This window comes from Physeter macrocephalus, chromosome 12 (assembly GCF_002837175.3).
Source record: "Physeter macrocephalus isolate SW-GA chromosome 12, ASM283717v5, whole genome shotgun sequence".
In the NCBI taxonomy this organism is placed as follows: Eukaryota; Metazoa; Chordata; class Mammalia; order Artiodactyla; family Physeteridae; genus Physeter; species Physeter macrocephalus.
The window spans coordinates 14,500,759-14,518,542 of NC_041225.1; the positions used below are offsets into that span (position 1 = coordinate 14,500,759).

General features: G+C 43.2%; 1 protein-coding gene across 1 annotated transcript in view; it reads right to left on the reverse strand.

Annotated features, from left to right (window-relative positions):
- The window catches only part of ACOXL (acyl-CoA oxidase like), a 241,988-nt gene that overhangs the window by 52,408 nt on the left and 171,796 nt on the right, over window positions 1-17,784 (reverse strand). Inside the window, 1 exon segment of the mRNA XM_028497132.1 lies at window positions 14,779-14,895. Coding sequence (XP_028352933.1) covers window positions 14,779-14,895 — 117 coding nt within the window.

Genomic DNA, 17,784 nt, shown 5'->3' on the forward strand with positions numbered 1-17,784 from the left:
CCCAAAGCAATCTACAGATTCAATGCAATTCCTATCAAACTACCAATGGCATTTTTCACAGAACTAGAACAAAATATTTCACAATATGTATGGAAACACAAGACCCCGAATAGCCAAAGCAATCTTGAGAAAGAAAAACGGAGCTGGAGGAATCAGGCTCCCTAACTTCAGACTATACTACAAAGCTACAGTAATCAAGACAGTATGGTACTGCACGAAAACAGAAATATAGATCAATGGAATAGGATAGAAAGCTCAGACATAAACCCGCGCACATATGGTCACCTTATCTTTGATAAAGGAGGCAAGAATATACAGTGGAGAAAAGACAGCCTCTTCAATATGTGGTGCTGGGAAAACTGGACAGCTACATGTAAAAGAGTGAAATTAAAACACTCCCTAACACCATACACAAAAAGAAACTCAAAATGTATTAAAAACCTCAATGTAAGGTCAGACACTATCAAACTCTTAGAGGAAAACAAAGGAAGAACACTCTATGACATAAATCACAGCAAGATCCTTTTTGCAATATCAAAAAAAAAAACAACCCAATCGAAAAATGGGCAGAAGACCTAAATAGACATTTCTCCAAAGGAGATATACAGATTGCCAACAAACACATGAAAGAATGCTCAACATCATTAATCATTAGAGAAATGCAAATCAATACTACAATGAGATATCATCTCACACCAGTCAGAATGGCCATCATCAGAAAATCTACAAACAATAAATGCTGGAGAGGGTGTGGAGAATAGGGAACCCTCCTGCACTGTTGGCGGGAATGTGAACTGATACAGCCACTATGGAGAACAGTATGGACGTTCCTTAAAAACTAAAAATAGAACTACCATACGACCCAGCCATTGCACTCTTGGGTAAATACCCTGAGAAAACCATAATTCAAAAAGAGTCATGTACCACAATGTTCACTGCAACTCTATTTACAATAGCCAGGACATGGAAGCAACCTAAGTGTCCACTGACAGATGAATGGATAAAGAAGATGTGGCACATATATACAATGGAATATTAGTCAACCATAAAAAGAAACGAAATTGAGTTATTTGTAGTGAGGTGGATGGACCTAGAGTCTGTCATACAGAGTGAAGTAAGTCAGAAAGGGAAAAACAAATACCATATGCTAACACATATATATGGAATCTAAAAAAAAAAAAAAAGTTTCTCAAGTACCTAGGCACATATATATGGAATCTAAAAAAAAAAAAAAAAAGTTTCTGAAGTACCTAGGGGCAGGACAGGAATAAAGACGCAGACGTAGAGAATGGACTTGAGGACACGGGGAGGGGGGAGGGTAAGCTGGGACAAAGTGAGAGAGTGGCACTGACATATGTACACTACCAAATGAAAAATAGATAGCTAGTGGGAAGCAGCCGCATAGCACAGGGAGATCAGCTCGGTGCTTTGTGACCTCCTTGAGAGGTAGGATAGGGAGGGAGGGAGGGAGACACTAGAGGGAGGGGATATTGGGGTATATGTATACATACAGCTGATTCACTTTGTTATACAGCAGAAACTAACATGACATTGTAAAGCAATTAAACTCCAATAAAGATGTTAAAAAAAAGAATGTGTATTCTGCTCTTGCTGGGTAGAGTTTTCAGTAAATGTCATTACGGCAAGTTTGTTAGTAATATTGTTCATATGATTTATATCATTACTGGTCTTCTGTCTGTTTATTATATCAATTCCTCAGAGAGAAGGACTGATGTCTGTAACGATAATTTTGGATTTGTTAATTTTTCCTTTCAGTACTTTCCATTTTTGCTTCATGTATTTTGATGCTGTTTTGTGGAATGCATACACATTTAGATTGTTATGTCTTCTTGATGAGTAGACTGCTTTATCATTATGAAGTGATCCTCTATATCTCTGGTAATACTCCTTCTTCTGAAGTCTATCTAATATTAGTATAGCCACTCCAACTCTTTTATGGTTAATGTTTGCAGGTATAAATTTTTTATTCTCATACTTTTAACCTATCTGTCTTTAATTTTTTTTTTTTTTTTTTTTTGCGGTACGCGGGCCACTCGCTGTTGTGGCCTCTCCCGTCGCGGAGCACAGGCTCCAGACGCGCAGGCTCAGCGGCCATGGCTCACGGGCCTAGCCGCTCCGCGGCATGTGGGACCTTCCCGGACCAGGGCATGAACCCGTGTCCCCTGCATCGGCCGGCAGATTCTCAACCACTGCACCACCAGGGAAGCCCTATTTGTCTTTAATTTTAAGTGGGTTTCTTGTAGAAAGCATCTAGTTCAGTCTTAATCTATCATATCTAACAATCTGAAAATAGGAGGGTTTAAATCATTTACACTCAGTGTAATTATTGTGAGTGAGTTTAAAAGCATTATCTTGCAATTTTTCCCCTATTTATCCCATATGTTCTTTTCCCTGTGCTCCTGTCTTCTCTTGATTAATTGAATAATCTTTAGTATTGCATTGCTGGGTTTTAAACTGTGTTCCTCATTTTTTTCCAGCAATTTTCTATGGCCTAAAACACGCATCTTTAACTTATCACAATTTCCTCTCAAATACTGTTATACCACGTCAAGGATAATGTAAGAACCTTACAACAATATATAATTCCTTTTCATTCTCCCATCCATTATGTCACTGTTGAGACAAAAATATATTCTACATGTTATAAATTTTATTGCTATTTTTGCTTTAAAGAAACAATTTGTCTTTTTTTCCTTATCAACATTACTGAGGATTGATTTATTTCCAACAGACTGCATTATTCAAAGTGCACCATTTAGAGAGTTTTGACAACTCTAGGACCCATGAGAACACCACCACAATCAAGCTACAGAATATTTCTAACGATTTTCAGAAAATTCCTCATCCCTTTTCGCAAACCATCCCTTCCTCCACCCCCATCTTCAGACAACCACTGATCAATCTTTGTCAGTATGGATTAGTTTGCATTTTATGTAAATGGGATTATACAGTGTGTGTTATGTCTTGCTTCTTTCAATGAGCATATTGTCTTGAGATTCATCCAGCCATACTGAGCAGTGTATTGGTAGTTGTTTCTTTTTATTGCTGACTAGAATTCCATTCTATGCAATGTATATATTACATTTCATTTGTGCATTCACTTGCTGTTGAACATTTTTGTTGTTTCCAGTTTGGAGCTATTACAAATAAAGCTGCTATGAAAATTCATGTAAAAATCTTAGAGGAGACATATGTCTTCATTCCTCTTGAGTAAATATGTAGGAGTGAAGTGACTGGGTCAGATGGAAGACGTATTTTTAACTCTTTAAGAAACTGTCAAACCATTTTCCAAAGTGGTCGTGCAATTTTACATTCCCACCAGCAGTGTATGGGAATCCTAGTCGTTCCACGTGCCTGCCAACAAGCCATCTTTGCAGTCCTTTTAATTTTAGTCATTCTAGTGGATATGTAATGGTAATCCTCACGGTTTGAATTTGCATTTCCTGGGTAATTAATGATCACAGAACATCTTTTCATGTGTCTACTGTCTGACCGTACAATCTTCTTTTGTTAAGTATCTACTCAAATCTTTTGCCCATGTTCTAGTGGCTTACCCATCTTATTTTTGGTTGAATTTTATTTTTAGTGTTCTTTACATATTCTGGATAATACCCCATTGTTAGATATACACATTACAAATATTTCCTCCCGTTCTGTGGCTTGTCTTTCCTTTTCTGACTGGCAAAGATCAATTTTGGCTCAAGGTATTTACCATCTTCCATCTACAGAATAATCTTGTAATGTCTAAACATCCTTGTTTCCTCAATAAACCCTGCACATGCAAAACATGTTGCACTGGGCCTCCTGCTACAGCAAACAGGAAAGACCATGCAACCTCATAACTGAAGCCGTTGAGGTGGGCAAATTGACAAAACGTGGAAACCACCATGTGTTTAATCGCACTTGGATGAAAAGAAACCTAATTGTGTGAAGCAACTACTATAAGCAAAGAGCTTCTGCATTTATCATCTGACTTGATCCGCACAACGACTGTATGAAATAGGAAATCATATCCCCACTTTCCAGATGGGGAAACCGAGGCTCAACTGAGGTTGCATACCTAAGTCAAGGTCTCACATATGTTAGGACAGAGCTAGGATTCAAACCTGGGGTTCTCCAGCCCTAAATACCACTCTCTTTTCATTATAAGTAATGTGCATGTCAGCGCCCTGAGGAAGTTAATAACATTCTAAATCTATGCTAGAGTGTAGTCACCCATGCCCTGGGCTGTGGCTGCAATACAATGATGCTCAGAGAATCCTAGGTCTGGTCATTTTAAAAAATGTATATATGTTTCCCCTCCGACCTCCCTAACCATACACACACACACACACACACACACACACACACACACACACACTCCCCTAGATGTTCCCCAGGGTAAAAATGGGTGGTAAAGAAGAAGTAAATCAGCTAAGAAAAAAAAAGAATCATGAGACGCTCTTAGCAGAGATCTGGTAAGATTTCTTTGCGATGCTGGCCTGTGATTTTACTTAACACTGACAGGACATGGGCCCTGCTGAGGAACAGCCGCCATCTGCCAGACACAGCGGTTCCCCTAGTGGCGCTTATCCACTATCATGCTCTCACATCCGCTTGCCAAGGAGCTCTGAGAAACCCTTCTGTGTTCAGGGTGTGTAAGAGTCCAAGAGGCACATGTCTTAAGAAAGTCTGATACCAGAAACTCAGAGGGGCCCAGAAGATAAATTAGAAAATAGGGATACTGTGGCAAAAACATTCTTCATTTCCGAACCTGTTTATTTAAGAGTTAATGCTTCTAGAAACGTGAAATATTTCCTTATAGGTTATGTCCATTTGAAGAATCAGAACCCACCATCGAGGCAAGACTCATTAGAAATGCAGATGGAGTATCTCTAAAACAGTTAGGTCAGCAAGAGGGCAGGATCCAATTTACAAAAATCTGTATTACATAAAAAGAGTAAACAAGCCATTTTGGCAATAAGAGATCAGGACTATATTAAAAACACAGTTTGGTAGTATCATAAACAGTACTATAAATACTATCAAATACTATATGTAGTATTTGATATATAGTTATAGACAGTCTTCATTTGGTGAAGGAACTCTAAGGGGCTTAACTATCCCGAACCCCATTTTTTGATAAGGACAGGACTTCGGCGAACTTCTGAAACTATGAAGTATCATTCCACCCATTCATTTATTCAACAAATATCAGTGAGATCTTACTTTGTGACAGGCACCGTTTTAGGTAGGTGCTATGGAGACATCCATTAAAAAACAAAGAGAGAAATTTGTTGAGTTGTCATGAGGCATTAAATGAGTTACTCCACATAAAAACCTTAGGACAGTGCCTGGTATGTGGTATGCAACTGAATATGTATTAGCTATTGTCTTAATTTTATCCTTGCAGGTGTTGGGTAAAAACAGTAGGACTGGATCCAATATAAAGACAGCAGCACGATGGTGCTGTGGCCCCTCCTGGCCTGGAACCCAGCTTGCGCTACTGAACTGCCCATTTGGGCTGGAATAAATAACAGGAGAGGCAAACCCAAAATACTCCTTTTGGCTGGCACACCACAAATATTGATTTATTTTTAAGTTCTTGGTCTCCTTCTAAGCTAGGAAGTTCATTTTTGTAGCAAATCCCACTAGATGATTCCAAGGGGAGATTTCAGTGACCAACCGCCCTGGCCAGCCAGCCCTGGGCTCCACCAAGAGTGATGTAATCACACAAGGTGATTTCATTCAGTTGAGCTGAAGTATCTCATGCAGAGAGCTAGGCACTCTTAGACGTGGAGATGCCAAATTTAAGAATCCACGATTTCTATGCTGGAAGGATTCATAACCACAAACCAAGAGTAATGGTGAAATGAAAAAAAGGAGCCCGGGATGCTGCTCCAAGAAGCTTACAGAGGGCTCCTGATTCCAGGAGGAGCTCAGGGAAGAAGGTGACTTGGAGGAGATGACAACCTGAACTGTGTCTCGCAGGATGACAGTGAGTTACCAGGTGACGGGAGGCAAGGATGTGAGGCGTGAGTGACAGGGCGGGGTGCGGAGGCTGCCTGTAAGAAAGGCCAAAGCAGGGGTGAGGCTGAGCACAGGGTGGAGGACAGAAGACACGACGAGTGGCTGGGGGCAGCAGGGGCCAGGCCGGGGAAGGTGCCCCGAGGCCACACGAGGGAGTGAGTTTCATCTAATACAGAAGCCGCAGGAGGGTCCCAGCAGGCAGGTGAGAATTCAGATCTCATCTCGGGCCTCGTGCTTGCGGAGAACAGATTTGACGAGGGCCAGGCTGGACGTGCGGGGCAGGGAGGCAAGAGAGGGAGCTGGGGAGGGTCCAGGCGAGATGCCAGGAAAGGTGCGCTTTGGGTGCTTTCAGTGTAGGGAGGCAAAATCAGCAGAATGCAGTAACTGGCAGGATGGGGGTGGGAAGTTTGAGGCGCCTTGCGGGGGATGGCACAACAGCAGCTAACAGTCTTCGAACATGTATTCCCACCACAGCCATTAACTACGGTCACAGTCTGTGAGTGAGAACACAGAGGGCATCAGCTTGCAGGTCCAGTAAGACCCAGACGCCAGGGCCTCAGCTTGCAGGTCCAGTAAGACCCAGACGCCAGGGCCCACGGGCAAGGCACTGGACCAGGATGCACGCAGGCCACCGGCGCCTCAGCAGTGGGAAGCAGCCCCACGGAGGTTCACAAGTGACCCAAGGATGGGCACCACAGCCAAAGGGAAAGCAGGAATCCTCCCTGGCCACGTGGCCACCCAGGCAGGGCTGTGACCTTGCTGTTGGCTGCCAAGTCCTCAGGGCCCAGAGAGGGACCTGACACACAGGGGGTGTGATGAGGGGACGAGGGCAAAGCTCTGCAGTTCTGGAGGGAGAGAGCAGGAGGAGAGCCCTGGCAGGCCCCTCAGGTGGCCGTCTGTCACCTGGCACAGATGCCCCCGCTGAGACAGTCCCCTTTCCACGGAGCTGGCTCTGCCCGGCAGCTCGGCAGGCAGTGGGGAGATGGGTCCCACCCCTTCCAGAGCACACAGGCGCCAAAGGCCAGCTGGTTCTGTCCCCTCCTTGTCAAGGCTAGGAGAACATGAGTGGGGCTGGGTAGGGGGTTGGGTAGGGGGAAGGGGGCTCACTAGGGGCCAAGCAGGTCCTTCCCCCCTCCCCCAGTCTCCAGGCTTGTGGAGGCGATGGGCACGGAAGGGGATCAGGAACCAGGTCCACTTGCTGACCCACTCCTGTCAAACCCTAGACAAGGCAGCACAAGCTCCATGTGGCAGGGACCACGTCCATCTCCAGCAGGAGTGCCAGACTCAACAAACAGAAACAGAGCACGCCCTGTAAAATTTGAATTTCAGATAAACAATGCATACTTTTTAGCTTGAGGGCACACCCCCTCTTGCAGTCACGGGAACATACTTAGACTACAAAGGTGTGCGTTGGCTACCTGAAACTCAGAGTTAACTGGGAGGCTGTATTTTACCTGGCAGCCCTACCAGCAAGGTGCCGTTAAGGTTGCTGAAGACACGAGTATATGTGATGTGCCCTGGAAGAAGCTGTCCCATTTTACTTCCGTGACCTGTTTGTTACTGTGATGTGAAGCTCTGACTATCTGTGCTTTTGTCACGTTAGATGGGAAGAGAGACAGGGCTGCTGACGTGGCTAGTGGCTTGTTTTTCCCACTCCAGCCACATATACCTGAAGGTCTGGACGCTCACGAGTGTTTCTCTGCACTTGAGCGGGACCCAATGCGTTGAACAAACATCTAACCCATCAAAACTCAAGTTACCCAGACCCTGAAACTGAAGCCAGTTGATTGGCAGAATTAGGTCCACGGGAATTGAGAGATGGGACCTATAACCAAGGTTTGATAACCTTCGTTTTTTAAAAGTGGGGTGTGTAGGGGGGAGAGCTACTTGGCATTTGTCATGTAACAACCAACTTCATTAAACTATTTCCTCACCAGCTGGAGGAGAGGCAACAGGCATGGTAAATGAGAAACAGGAGAGCTGGATTTTGTCACAGAAACACCAACTTCTCCCGGCATAGTTTCAAAACACAGACAACCTCTCCTCCCCCCACAGCTGAGGCACTTCGTCCTGGGGATTCCTTTAACCAGATTTTCAGTGGGTCAACCCCCTGCTGCCACCGAGGAGGCACAGGGGAAGAAAACGAAGCCACGAGGGGGACACTGAACTAGGCCAGAGACCACAGAAGGCCCAGGGAGGTGAAGGTCAAGGAAATCGGGAAGGTCCCGGGGGCAATTAGACTGACAGCTTGGTGAGGGAATATGTCTGATGTGTCCTGTTCAACACTGTCTCACCCATGCATGGCACATGGTAAGAGCTCCGTGATTTTTTTTTTTTTACTAGTCCATTTCCATTTATTACCTCTCCTTTCTCGCTTGAAACCTAAACCTGGAACAGTGATCTCTACTTCTCTTACGTTGGCCTTTGAGGAGTATCTCCCTAAAATCAAGAGAAACTTTAATTTTTATTAATAGTGACAACAGAGTTCTTACAAAATCCAGGTATATGACGCTTACATCAGTCTAAAAAATAAAAATGGAGCTGAAGGAAAAAAACATGTGGATACATGTAACACTTTTGTTACATATAAAGATGGGTGTATACAAGTGTATATATCTATAAACTTATATATACATATATACAAATATGTATTTTATACCTATATAAACTATCAATGAGGAATACATAGTGCCTCTTTGTTATGTGGTCTAGTAACTTCTCGTGTCATGGATTTGTAAATAGTGGATTAAGAAGTGAATGTATAGATAGCCTTGCCTCTTCATAATAGTCACAAGTTCTACAGGGCAAAAGATTCAAAGAAGAATTTTCTTTGCCTTTGGCATGCATGCAAAACATTCTTAGGTTTCACTGTCAGATTATCTTGATCCAGTATACATGTTCATGATAATTTAATACTGCTGCTTCTTAACTGTTAGCAAAATTTATTTCCAGGTCACGCTAGGAAACTCCCTAAAAAGTTCCTGTGGTTCTCAGCTCTGGCTGCTCATAAGAATCACCAAAGAGCTTAAGTACACACACTCTGGATTCCCTGGGATGCTCCCTAGACCAGGTGAATTCGAATCATGGGAGTGGGTGCACAGAGTCTGTAGTTGTTAAAAAGCACATCAGAGAACCACGGGAAACCAGCCTCTGTGTCAAGAAACATCTGGCTTAGTTGAAGCAAGGCTGGAAGGGTAAAGACAAAAGGGGTATAATGGGGTGAGGGACACTTTGTAGAGAGTTAGTGGCAACTTCAGATGGAATCACTGAGGTTAAAAGATGTGCCACAGGGTTAAGATATAAAAGGACACCAGAGACTTTTATTCCCTTAATAACAGTAAGAAGGAAAGTGGATAAAATAAAAATTGTATTTTCCCAAAGAACAAATGCTGCAGGGAGCCTTGATGAGCTGAATTCCAGGGAGGAACCAGCCCTTTTTAGTAGATTGGACATTGTGTACGAAAGAAACAGAGAACTTGAAGACAGATCCATGGACACTATCCAAATTGAAGTATAGAGAAAACAAAGAACATAACTTCAGTGACATGTAGGACAGTATGAAGCAGGTTAACATCTGTATAGGAAGGAAGGAAAGAAAGAATGGGGCAGAAAAAATATTTAAAGAAATAATGGCCAAAATACTTCCAAATTTGATGAAAAACTTCAACCCACAGATCCCAGAGGCTCCACAAACTCCAAACAGCACAGACACACAAAACCACAAAACCACACCTAGGCCAACATAATCAAACTCTGAACATCAAAGAAAAAGAGAAAATCTCAAAAGCAGTTAAAGTGGGGATATCTGAGGAATATAGGGAAAGAGCCAGAAAAATGATGGCTGTTTTCTCATGAGAATCAAGGAATCAAGAAGCCTATAGAGTGAGATCATTAAGATGCTCAAAGAAAAATAAACTATCAACCCAGAACTCTGTACATACTGGTAATGTCTTTTTTAAAAAAAGGATAAATAAAGACTTTCTCAAAAAATAAAATGGGGAGAACTCGCTGCTAGCAGACCTATTCTACAAGAAATGTTAGAAGCTCTTCGGGCAGAACAAATATGGTATCAATTAGAAATTTGGATCTATACAAGTAAATTAACAGTGTTAGCAATTGAATAAAGGTAAAATAAAATTCAATTTTACTTATTTTTAATTGCTCTAAAACATAACTATGTAAAAGAAAAACAGTAGCAATATATTGTGTATTTGCAGCATATTTAAAAGTAAATTATGTGACAACAATAGCAGAAAAAGTGATGGAAGGAAGAAATTTGGAATATACTGTTTTAGGTCCATACACGACAGGGGAAGCAGTATAATAGTTCAACACAGACTCTAATTCAGTAAAGATGTATACTGTAACTGCTGGGTCAACAAGGAAAATATTTCCAAAAGTAGTATAAATAATGTCAATCAAAGAGATAAAATGGAATAATAAACAATATTCATTTAATCTAAGAGCAGGCAGAAAAAAAGGAAAAAGAAACAAAAAAACAGATGGAAAAAATAAAAATCAGCTATCAATGTGGATTTTAATCCAAACATATCAACAATCACTTTAAATACAATTGGTCTCAACACACCCACTAAAAGTCAGAGATTTTCAAGTTGGATAAAAAAATCAAGACCTAACTATCCTCTGTTTTACAAAGAAACCCACTTAAAAAATATAGTCAGGTTAAACATGAAGGTATGAAAAAGATGTACCATGAAAACACTAAACAAAAGGAACCTGGAGTAGCTACATTAATATGACAAAATAGACTTCAGGACAAGGAATATTTTCAGGGATTAAGAGAAAAATTACATAACGATAAAGGGATCATTGTCCAAGAAAATATAATAATCGTTACATGTATATGCATCTAAAAAAAGTCAAAATCCTTGAGACAAAAACTAATAAAACTGAAAGAAGAAATGGACAAATTTATAACTATAGTTGCAAATGCCAACCCCTTTCTCTCAGCCATTGATGGAACAAGTAGGCAGAAAATCAGAAAGGATGTATATGGTCTGCAGAGCACAACCAACCAACTTAAGCCAATTGGCATTTATAGAACTATCGTCCCAACTATAACAGAATATATATTCTTCGCAACGTGGAATATGTTAGAGGTGTGTGTGTGTGTGTGTGTGTGTGTGTGTGTGTGTGTTCTGGGCCTTAAATTTGAAAGAACAGAATCCTTCATAATATGTTCTTGGACCATGACAGTACTTCTAAATAACCAAAGCAGTCAAAGCAGGAGTCTCAAGGAAAACTGTTAACTATTTTGTACTGAATGAAAATACAACGTATCAAAAGCAGAGAGATGCAGCTAGAGTAATGCTTAAAGAGAAATTTTACTACTAAATGATTAGGCAAGAAGAAAGGTCTCAAAGCAGTAACCTAACCTCTCACCTTAAGAAAGAGAGGGCTTCCCTGGCGGTGCAGTGGTTGGGAGTCTGCCTGCAGATGCAGGGGATACGGATTTGTGCCTCGGTCCGGGAGGATCCCACGTGCCGCAGAGTGGCTGGGCCCGTGAGCCATGGCCGCTGAGCCTGCGCGTCCGGGGGAGAGGCCACAGCAGTGAGAGGGCCGCGTACTGCAAAAAAAAAAAAAAAAAGAGAGAGAGTGAGAAGAAATTAAAGCAAAGCAAGTAGAAGGAAAGAAATAACAAACATTGGAGGAGATATCAAGAAAATTAAAAGCAGAAATACGGTAGAGACAATCAATTGTATCAAATCTGTTTTTTTGAAAAAGCAATGTGATTGACAAACCTATACAAACTGATGAGGGAGAGAGAGAACAAAATATGAGTAATGAAAGAGACAAAATCACTACTGATTCCACAGACATTAAAAGGATGATAAAGGGATACCACAAACAACACTATTGCCATAAGTTTGACAAATTAGATGAAGTAAATAAAAATCCATTCAAGAAGAAATAGGTAATCTGAAGAATCCTGTATGTATTAAAATCTACAAACAAGATTGTAGATCCACACACTAAAGTAAATACTATTCCCATATACTAGAAATAAACAATTTCACCAAAGAAAAGTAAAATGCTTAGGTATAAATATAACAAAATATGTGGAGAATCTGTGTGTTGAAAACTACAAAACACTGGAGCTAGAAATCTAAGAAGATCTTTAAAAATGGAGAGATACACGGTGTTCATGAATTGGAAGTCTCAACATTAAGAAGTCAATTCTCCCCAGTTTGATCTATAGATTCAACACAATCCCAAGCAAAATGCCAGCCATCTTTCTTGTAGATATTTACAAGATGATTCTAACACGTATAAGTAAAGGCAAAAAGGAATGAGAAGAGTCAAAACAATTCTGAAAAAGAACTCACATTACCCAATTTCAAGACAAATCAAAATTTAAAGCTATCAAATCAAATCAAAATTAAAAACTATTGCTCTGATCAAGACACTTTTAAGAGAATAAAAGCAAAAGTGACAGACTGGGAGAAAATATTTGCAAATCACATATATGATGCCAAAGAACCTATCCAGAATATAAAAAGAACTCTGACACTCAACAATAAGAAAATAAACACCCCAATTTAAAAATGGGTGTGGGACTTCCCTGGTGGCGCAGTGGTTGACAGTCCGCCTGCCAGTGCAGGGAACACAGGTTTGAGCCCTGGTCCGGGAAGATCCCACATGCCGCAGAGCAACTAAGCCCATGCGCCACAACAACTGAGCCTGTGCTCTAGAGCCTGTGAGCCACAACTACTGAGCCCATGCGCCACAACTACTGAGCCTGTGCTCTAGAGCCCGCGAGGCCACAACTACCGAGCCCGCACGCCACAACTACTGAGCCCGCACGCCACAACTACTGAAGCCCGTGCACCTAGGGCCTGTGCTCCACAACAAGAGAAGCTACCACAACGAGAAGCCCGTGCACCGCAACGAAGAGTAGCCCCCGCTCGCCGCAACTAGAGAAAGCCCACGCGCAGCAACAAAGACCCAATGCAGCCAATAAATAAATAAGTAAAAATAATAACTTTTAAAAAATGGGTGGGGAAAATATACAGATGGCAAATAAGCACATGAAAAGATACTCAACGTCATTAGTTACTAGGGTAATAAAATTCAACTATTAGAAAGACCAAAATAAACTAAAATCAAAACAAAGCGAGACAAAACCTGATCGTAACAATGGCTGGCAAGGATGCAGAGCAATTGGAACTCCCATGTATCGCCCAAGAGAGCATAAAATGGTACTACCTCTCTGAAAAACAGGTAGTTTCTTATGAAGTTAGACATACATACACATACCCAACACCCAGCAAGTCCTCTCTAAGCATTTACCCTAAGAAAAATGAAAAACGTGTGTTAGAATATTCACTGTGGCTTATTCATAGTAGCTAAAAGCCTGGAAACAACCTGAATGTTCATCAGTGACAGAAATGGATTTAAAAAAATGTGGTTTATTCACTGACTGTTACTACTCAGCAATAAAAATTAAACTCTCAACAACACTGAAGAACATCAAGACATTCCACTGAACGAAACAAGCTGGACACACCCACAAAGACATACTGTATGATTCCATTTATATGAAGGCCAAGAACAGGCCAAAAAAGCTATCGGGATAGAAATCAGAAAGGTGGTTGTCTCTGCTGTGGCGGTGAGTGGGGCAACTTGCAGAGGGGCACGAGGGAACCTTGTGGAGTGATGGAACTGTTTTATATTCGGTTTAAGTGTTCATCACACCAGTGTATATGCTTGTCAAAACTCATTGAGCAATAAAATCTGTGCATTTTACAATATGCAAATTAAACCCCCAAAGGCATTCAAGAATATTTTAAGGAAGACGTTAGATGTGAGTGATTTACATTTTCTTCCAGGTGGCTTGGATCAATCTTAGTGCTGCTTCGGAAGCTCGGTCTGCAGGATTCACTGTTCACACACCCCGGTATCCCAGCGTTGAGTGCATAAGGGCAGAGGGGCGCCCACCCAAGCTCCTCCCAGCCAGGCCAGCAGCAACCGAGCAGCCCCACAAGCCAGCAGCACACTATAGGCAGAGTCTCTCCAATCATCTTCTTTTCATAAACCCTGGCACCAGTTTACCCATTGGTGTGGTCAGTTTCACACACACGCCAGTTCTAAATTATTCGGAAATTAATTCTTGTAGTTCCCACAAGAAGCAGGATTGCAGAGGGAGGAAAGAACACAGATAAGGGTCCAAAGTCTGGAGTTACATTCCCAGCCCACCCACTCCTGGACCCTGTGATCTTAGGCAAATCTCCTAATTTTTGATCTTTACCATGTGGTAATGACCCACAACTGCCCAGGCAATGTCTAGGCTTATGAGACAAAGATAAGAAGAGACAGCTGTAAAATGTGAAGTTCTGTGTGAATTTACAGTATTATTACTGCTCTTTTATTCAATAGCCCACCACCAAATGTACGCATCTTGACCTATTTTTGAAAATATTAGTATAAATTAGAACCGTTTTCAGAGGTAGAGAAATTTTAACTGTTTGAGTCTGTTTCTTTTAGAATTCGTGGACCCCATCATCAGGATATATGGATTACCAAGATTCAGATGTCAAGTTTAACCTGAGCACTGGATTTTAACCACAGACTCTTTCGTGTTCACAGTTAAAAGTAAATTTTTAAAAAATCAAAAAATTTTTACAAAAGCAAAAATGTGAAGGCCCTGCCTGCCTCTCTCCTCTCCCTCCTATTAAAGCCAGAGCCACAGACTCTCCTCAAGAGGGCAAACCCCCAGAGGCATCTCACCTGCTGGCGAAGGTCAGGGCCAAGGCCGTGGCCAGGTGAGGCGTAAGCCGCAGGGTCTGTGTTTGGTGGTCAGTAATCTTGATCTCTTCCTCGGCTTTGGGCCCAAACTGCCTCTGGCTAGAGAGAATCAAACATACACAACTTTACCAAAATCCAATAGGCAACATCATCCCAAACAGCCATTTGTCTTTCAAATACTTCAGAGACAGAATGCCTCAGTCTCCTAAAATGTACTTAAGACGGCAAAAGTTTCTGAAGATAGTCCAACAAAAAGCTTTTCTGCTGCTCCGGAAATTAACCTTCCCACCATGGAATATTTTTAAAGCAGTGTTATCTACTTAATACACAGGGTAATTTTTACTCCTTAACATTTACGTGGCATTTTATAGTTCCTAGTGCCCTGCGATCATTAATTATTCAGCTTTACTAAGTTCCTGACACAATTACTAGGACAGCAATGATACCCTAGAACATATTTCAAAAGGACAGTCTCAACAAGGAGGCCACGCCAACCCCGGTGCTTCTGTCAGATTCACAGGCGGGTCATTATTTTCAGCCCACCTAAATCCTCCCCTGCAGGTCCTCGTGCAAAAGGTGTTCTCCACATCCTTCCTTAAACCCCGTGCCCTGTGGACAGCCCTGCCTTTCGCTCTGATGCAGCCGTGTAGGGGTGAACGGAGGTCCTCCTCAGAGCAGCTTGTCAAGTGGGGTGGGACTGTCCCCAGGCATCACCCGTGGGTTAATCTTACAGAATCCCGCGGCTGCAGAAAGCACAAGCCCGGCCTGTCTAGGTCACCCCCCTGCCCCACGCAGGCTGATGCCCTACCATCCTGGGCTTGGCAGCCTCCCTTCTGCGAACAGCTCCGATCTTAACATCGATTTCTGAAACATTCCACACCCACACACACGTGCACACATCCGCAGACGTACGCACACAGGTGCACATCGTGCTAGGTTATCCAACAGGCAGGGCGAACCTGTGCTTCAGACGTCAATGAAATGAGGAGACCCATCAATCACTCAAGGAGAGAGAGGAAACAGCAAATTTTTAAAAATTTTATGTTTGATACTTTCTGGGTCATAACTGCATGCTTCAGTGTTCTCCTTATTTGTCACTAAAAGGAGGGTACCATGATCTTTTTAGTTCATAAAGCATCTAGAATTCACAACCTGGCCCTCTCATGTGGGAGGCAGTGAGGACAGACCTAACACCAAGCACACACAGGCACACTGTGAGCGCAGGCTCGTTTTCTACGAGCATAGCTTCCCCAGACGCCATCTAACCACCCCACAGATAGTCGTCTGAGGAACATGACCCCACCCTGCCTTTGCCCATGCCCTCCGTCCATCCCAACCACAACAGGGCACGGTGCCAAAGGAGCCTGACGACAGTCCGTAGGAAAACCTCTCAGCTTTTGCTGGATCATCGTGAAACCAACAGTCGCAGACCCAATAATGGTGTCACCATAATGTCAGGTCATTCTACAAACTCCATCTGTGCCCACTCTCTTAAGTTGCATTTCGAAATGCTGTGTTTCTACTGGAACTTTTCCTATGGTCGTTGTGGCTAAACTCTTCTCCACCGAAACCAGCCATCACCACACGCGATTCACTCCCCTGGGGGACGTCTGCGGGCCTCTGCTCGGTGCCAGCATCACCCGAGGCGCCAGGCATCCCCCAGGGTCAAGAAGGCTCAGGCCCGGCCACGGAGCTCGTGGCCTGAAGCTCACAGCCCAGGACACGGACGGAAGCGGCCCAGGTGGCGCAGGCAGGGAGAGCCTCGTGCGTCCCTTCTCCCCATCACCCCCTCAGCCCACCCTGTCGGTCACCAGTATTTCCTCCTTTGGTGCCAGACAGAGCATCACTGCAGGAAGCATCACCCACATGGCAACAGCAAAATAAGGGACTGATCACAGCGGCTTTTAGGTTTTGTTTTGCTGAAAAATATTACAACGAGAATATACTTTGAGACAGTATCCCATCACATTTTCTGATTTTGTGTGTGTAGTGCTGGTCTTGGCTGTCACTCAGCAGGCGCTCAATATTCACTGAATGAATGAAAGAATTAATGAGTTTTGGCAACGAGGAAATACCAATGAAGCACCACAGAGCGGCTCACTCGGACCTCACGGAAGGTCTCTGGATGCCAGATCTGACCCCTGACCTGCCGCGCCTTGGTTCCCCAATGGAGGTACACCTTGAAATCACCCCCTTTCCTCTTTGACCCTCACAATTCAACTGGGGTGACGGGAGAGCAGAAAGAGGCCACCAAGGGTCCACGGTGCTGGCTTCTCAGTGCCTTTCACTGTGCTGATAGGGAGGACGGAGTTTAGCTAATGCATTGCCAAGCGACCAAGTGATTTCACAACAAGAATCTGCATTTCCAGCCTTTCTTGAAAACAAAGAAGCTCTGGCAATGCTGGACCCCATTCCCGTGATGTGATTCCCTGGGGGTCTGAGGCCGTCAACCCCTCCATTGGGGGCACGGCCGCCCCCCCCACGATCCCCAGAACCCTCTCCACTCCCCGACATTACCTGCAAGCCTGGGAGGCACTGCATTTTCAAGCCCTGCCACAGTGGATTTCTATTTTTCATCCAGAATAAATTTACATCAGCATCCTAATTTGTTAATTAAGTTCTGTGATTATGATACACAGCCAAGCGGAGTCATTCTGTATGAGTCTATGAATGCACTAGGAGAATTCCTAAGGGCAAAACAGCCCTGGCAGCTCATCCGGAATAAAATCCAAATGCCTCAGCTTGGCATTCAAGACCTGCTTCGGCCTTACTTGAGTGTCCCAACTGTTTCCTGCTAAGCCCCGCAGACGCCCTCCCGTACTGGACCTCTGTCCAGGCAGGCTCTCTGCCTGCAGCCAGCCTCACCCCTAACTACCACGCGTCATATTTTTGGTGGCTCAGTCCCCTCCTCCCATGGAGACGTCCTCCCCTCTCTGGACTCACCCCTTCAAACACCAAACCAAAGCCATCAAAGCAGGCAGCTGCTTC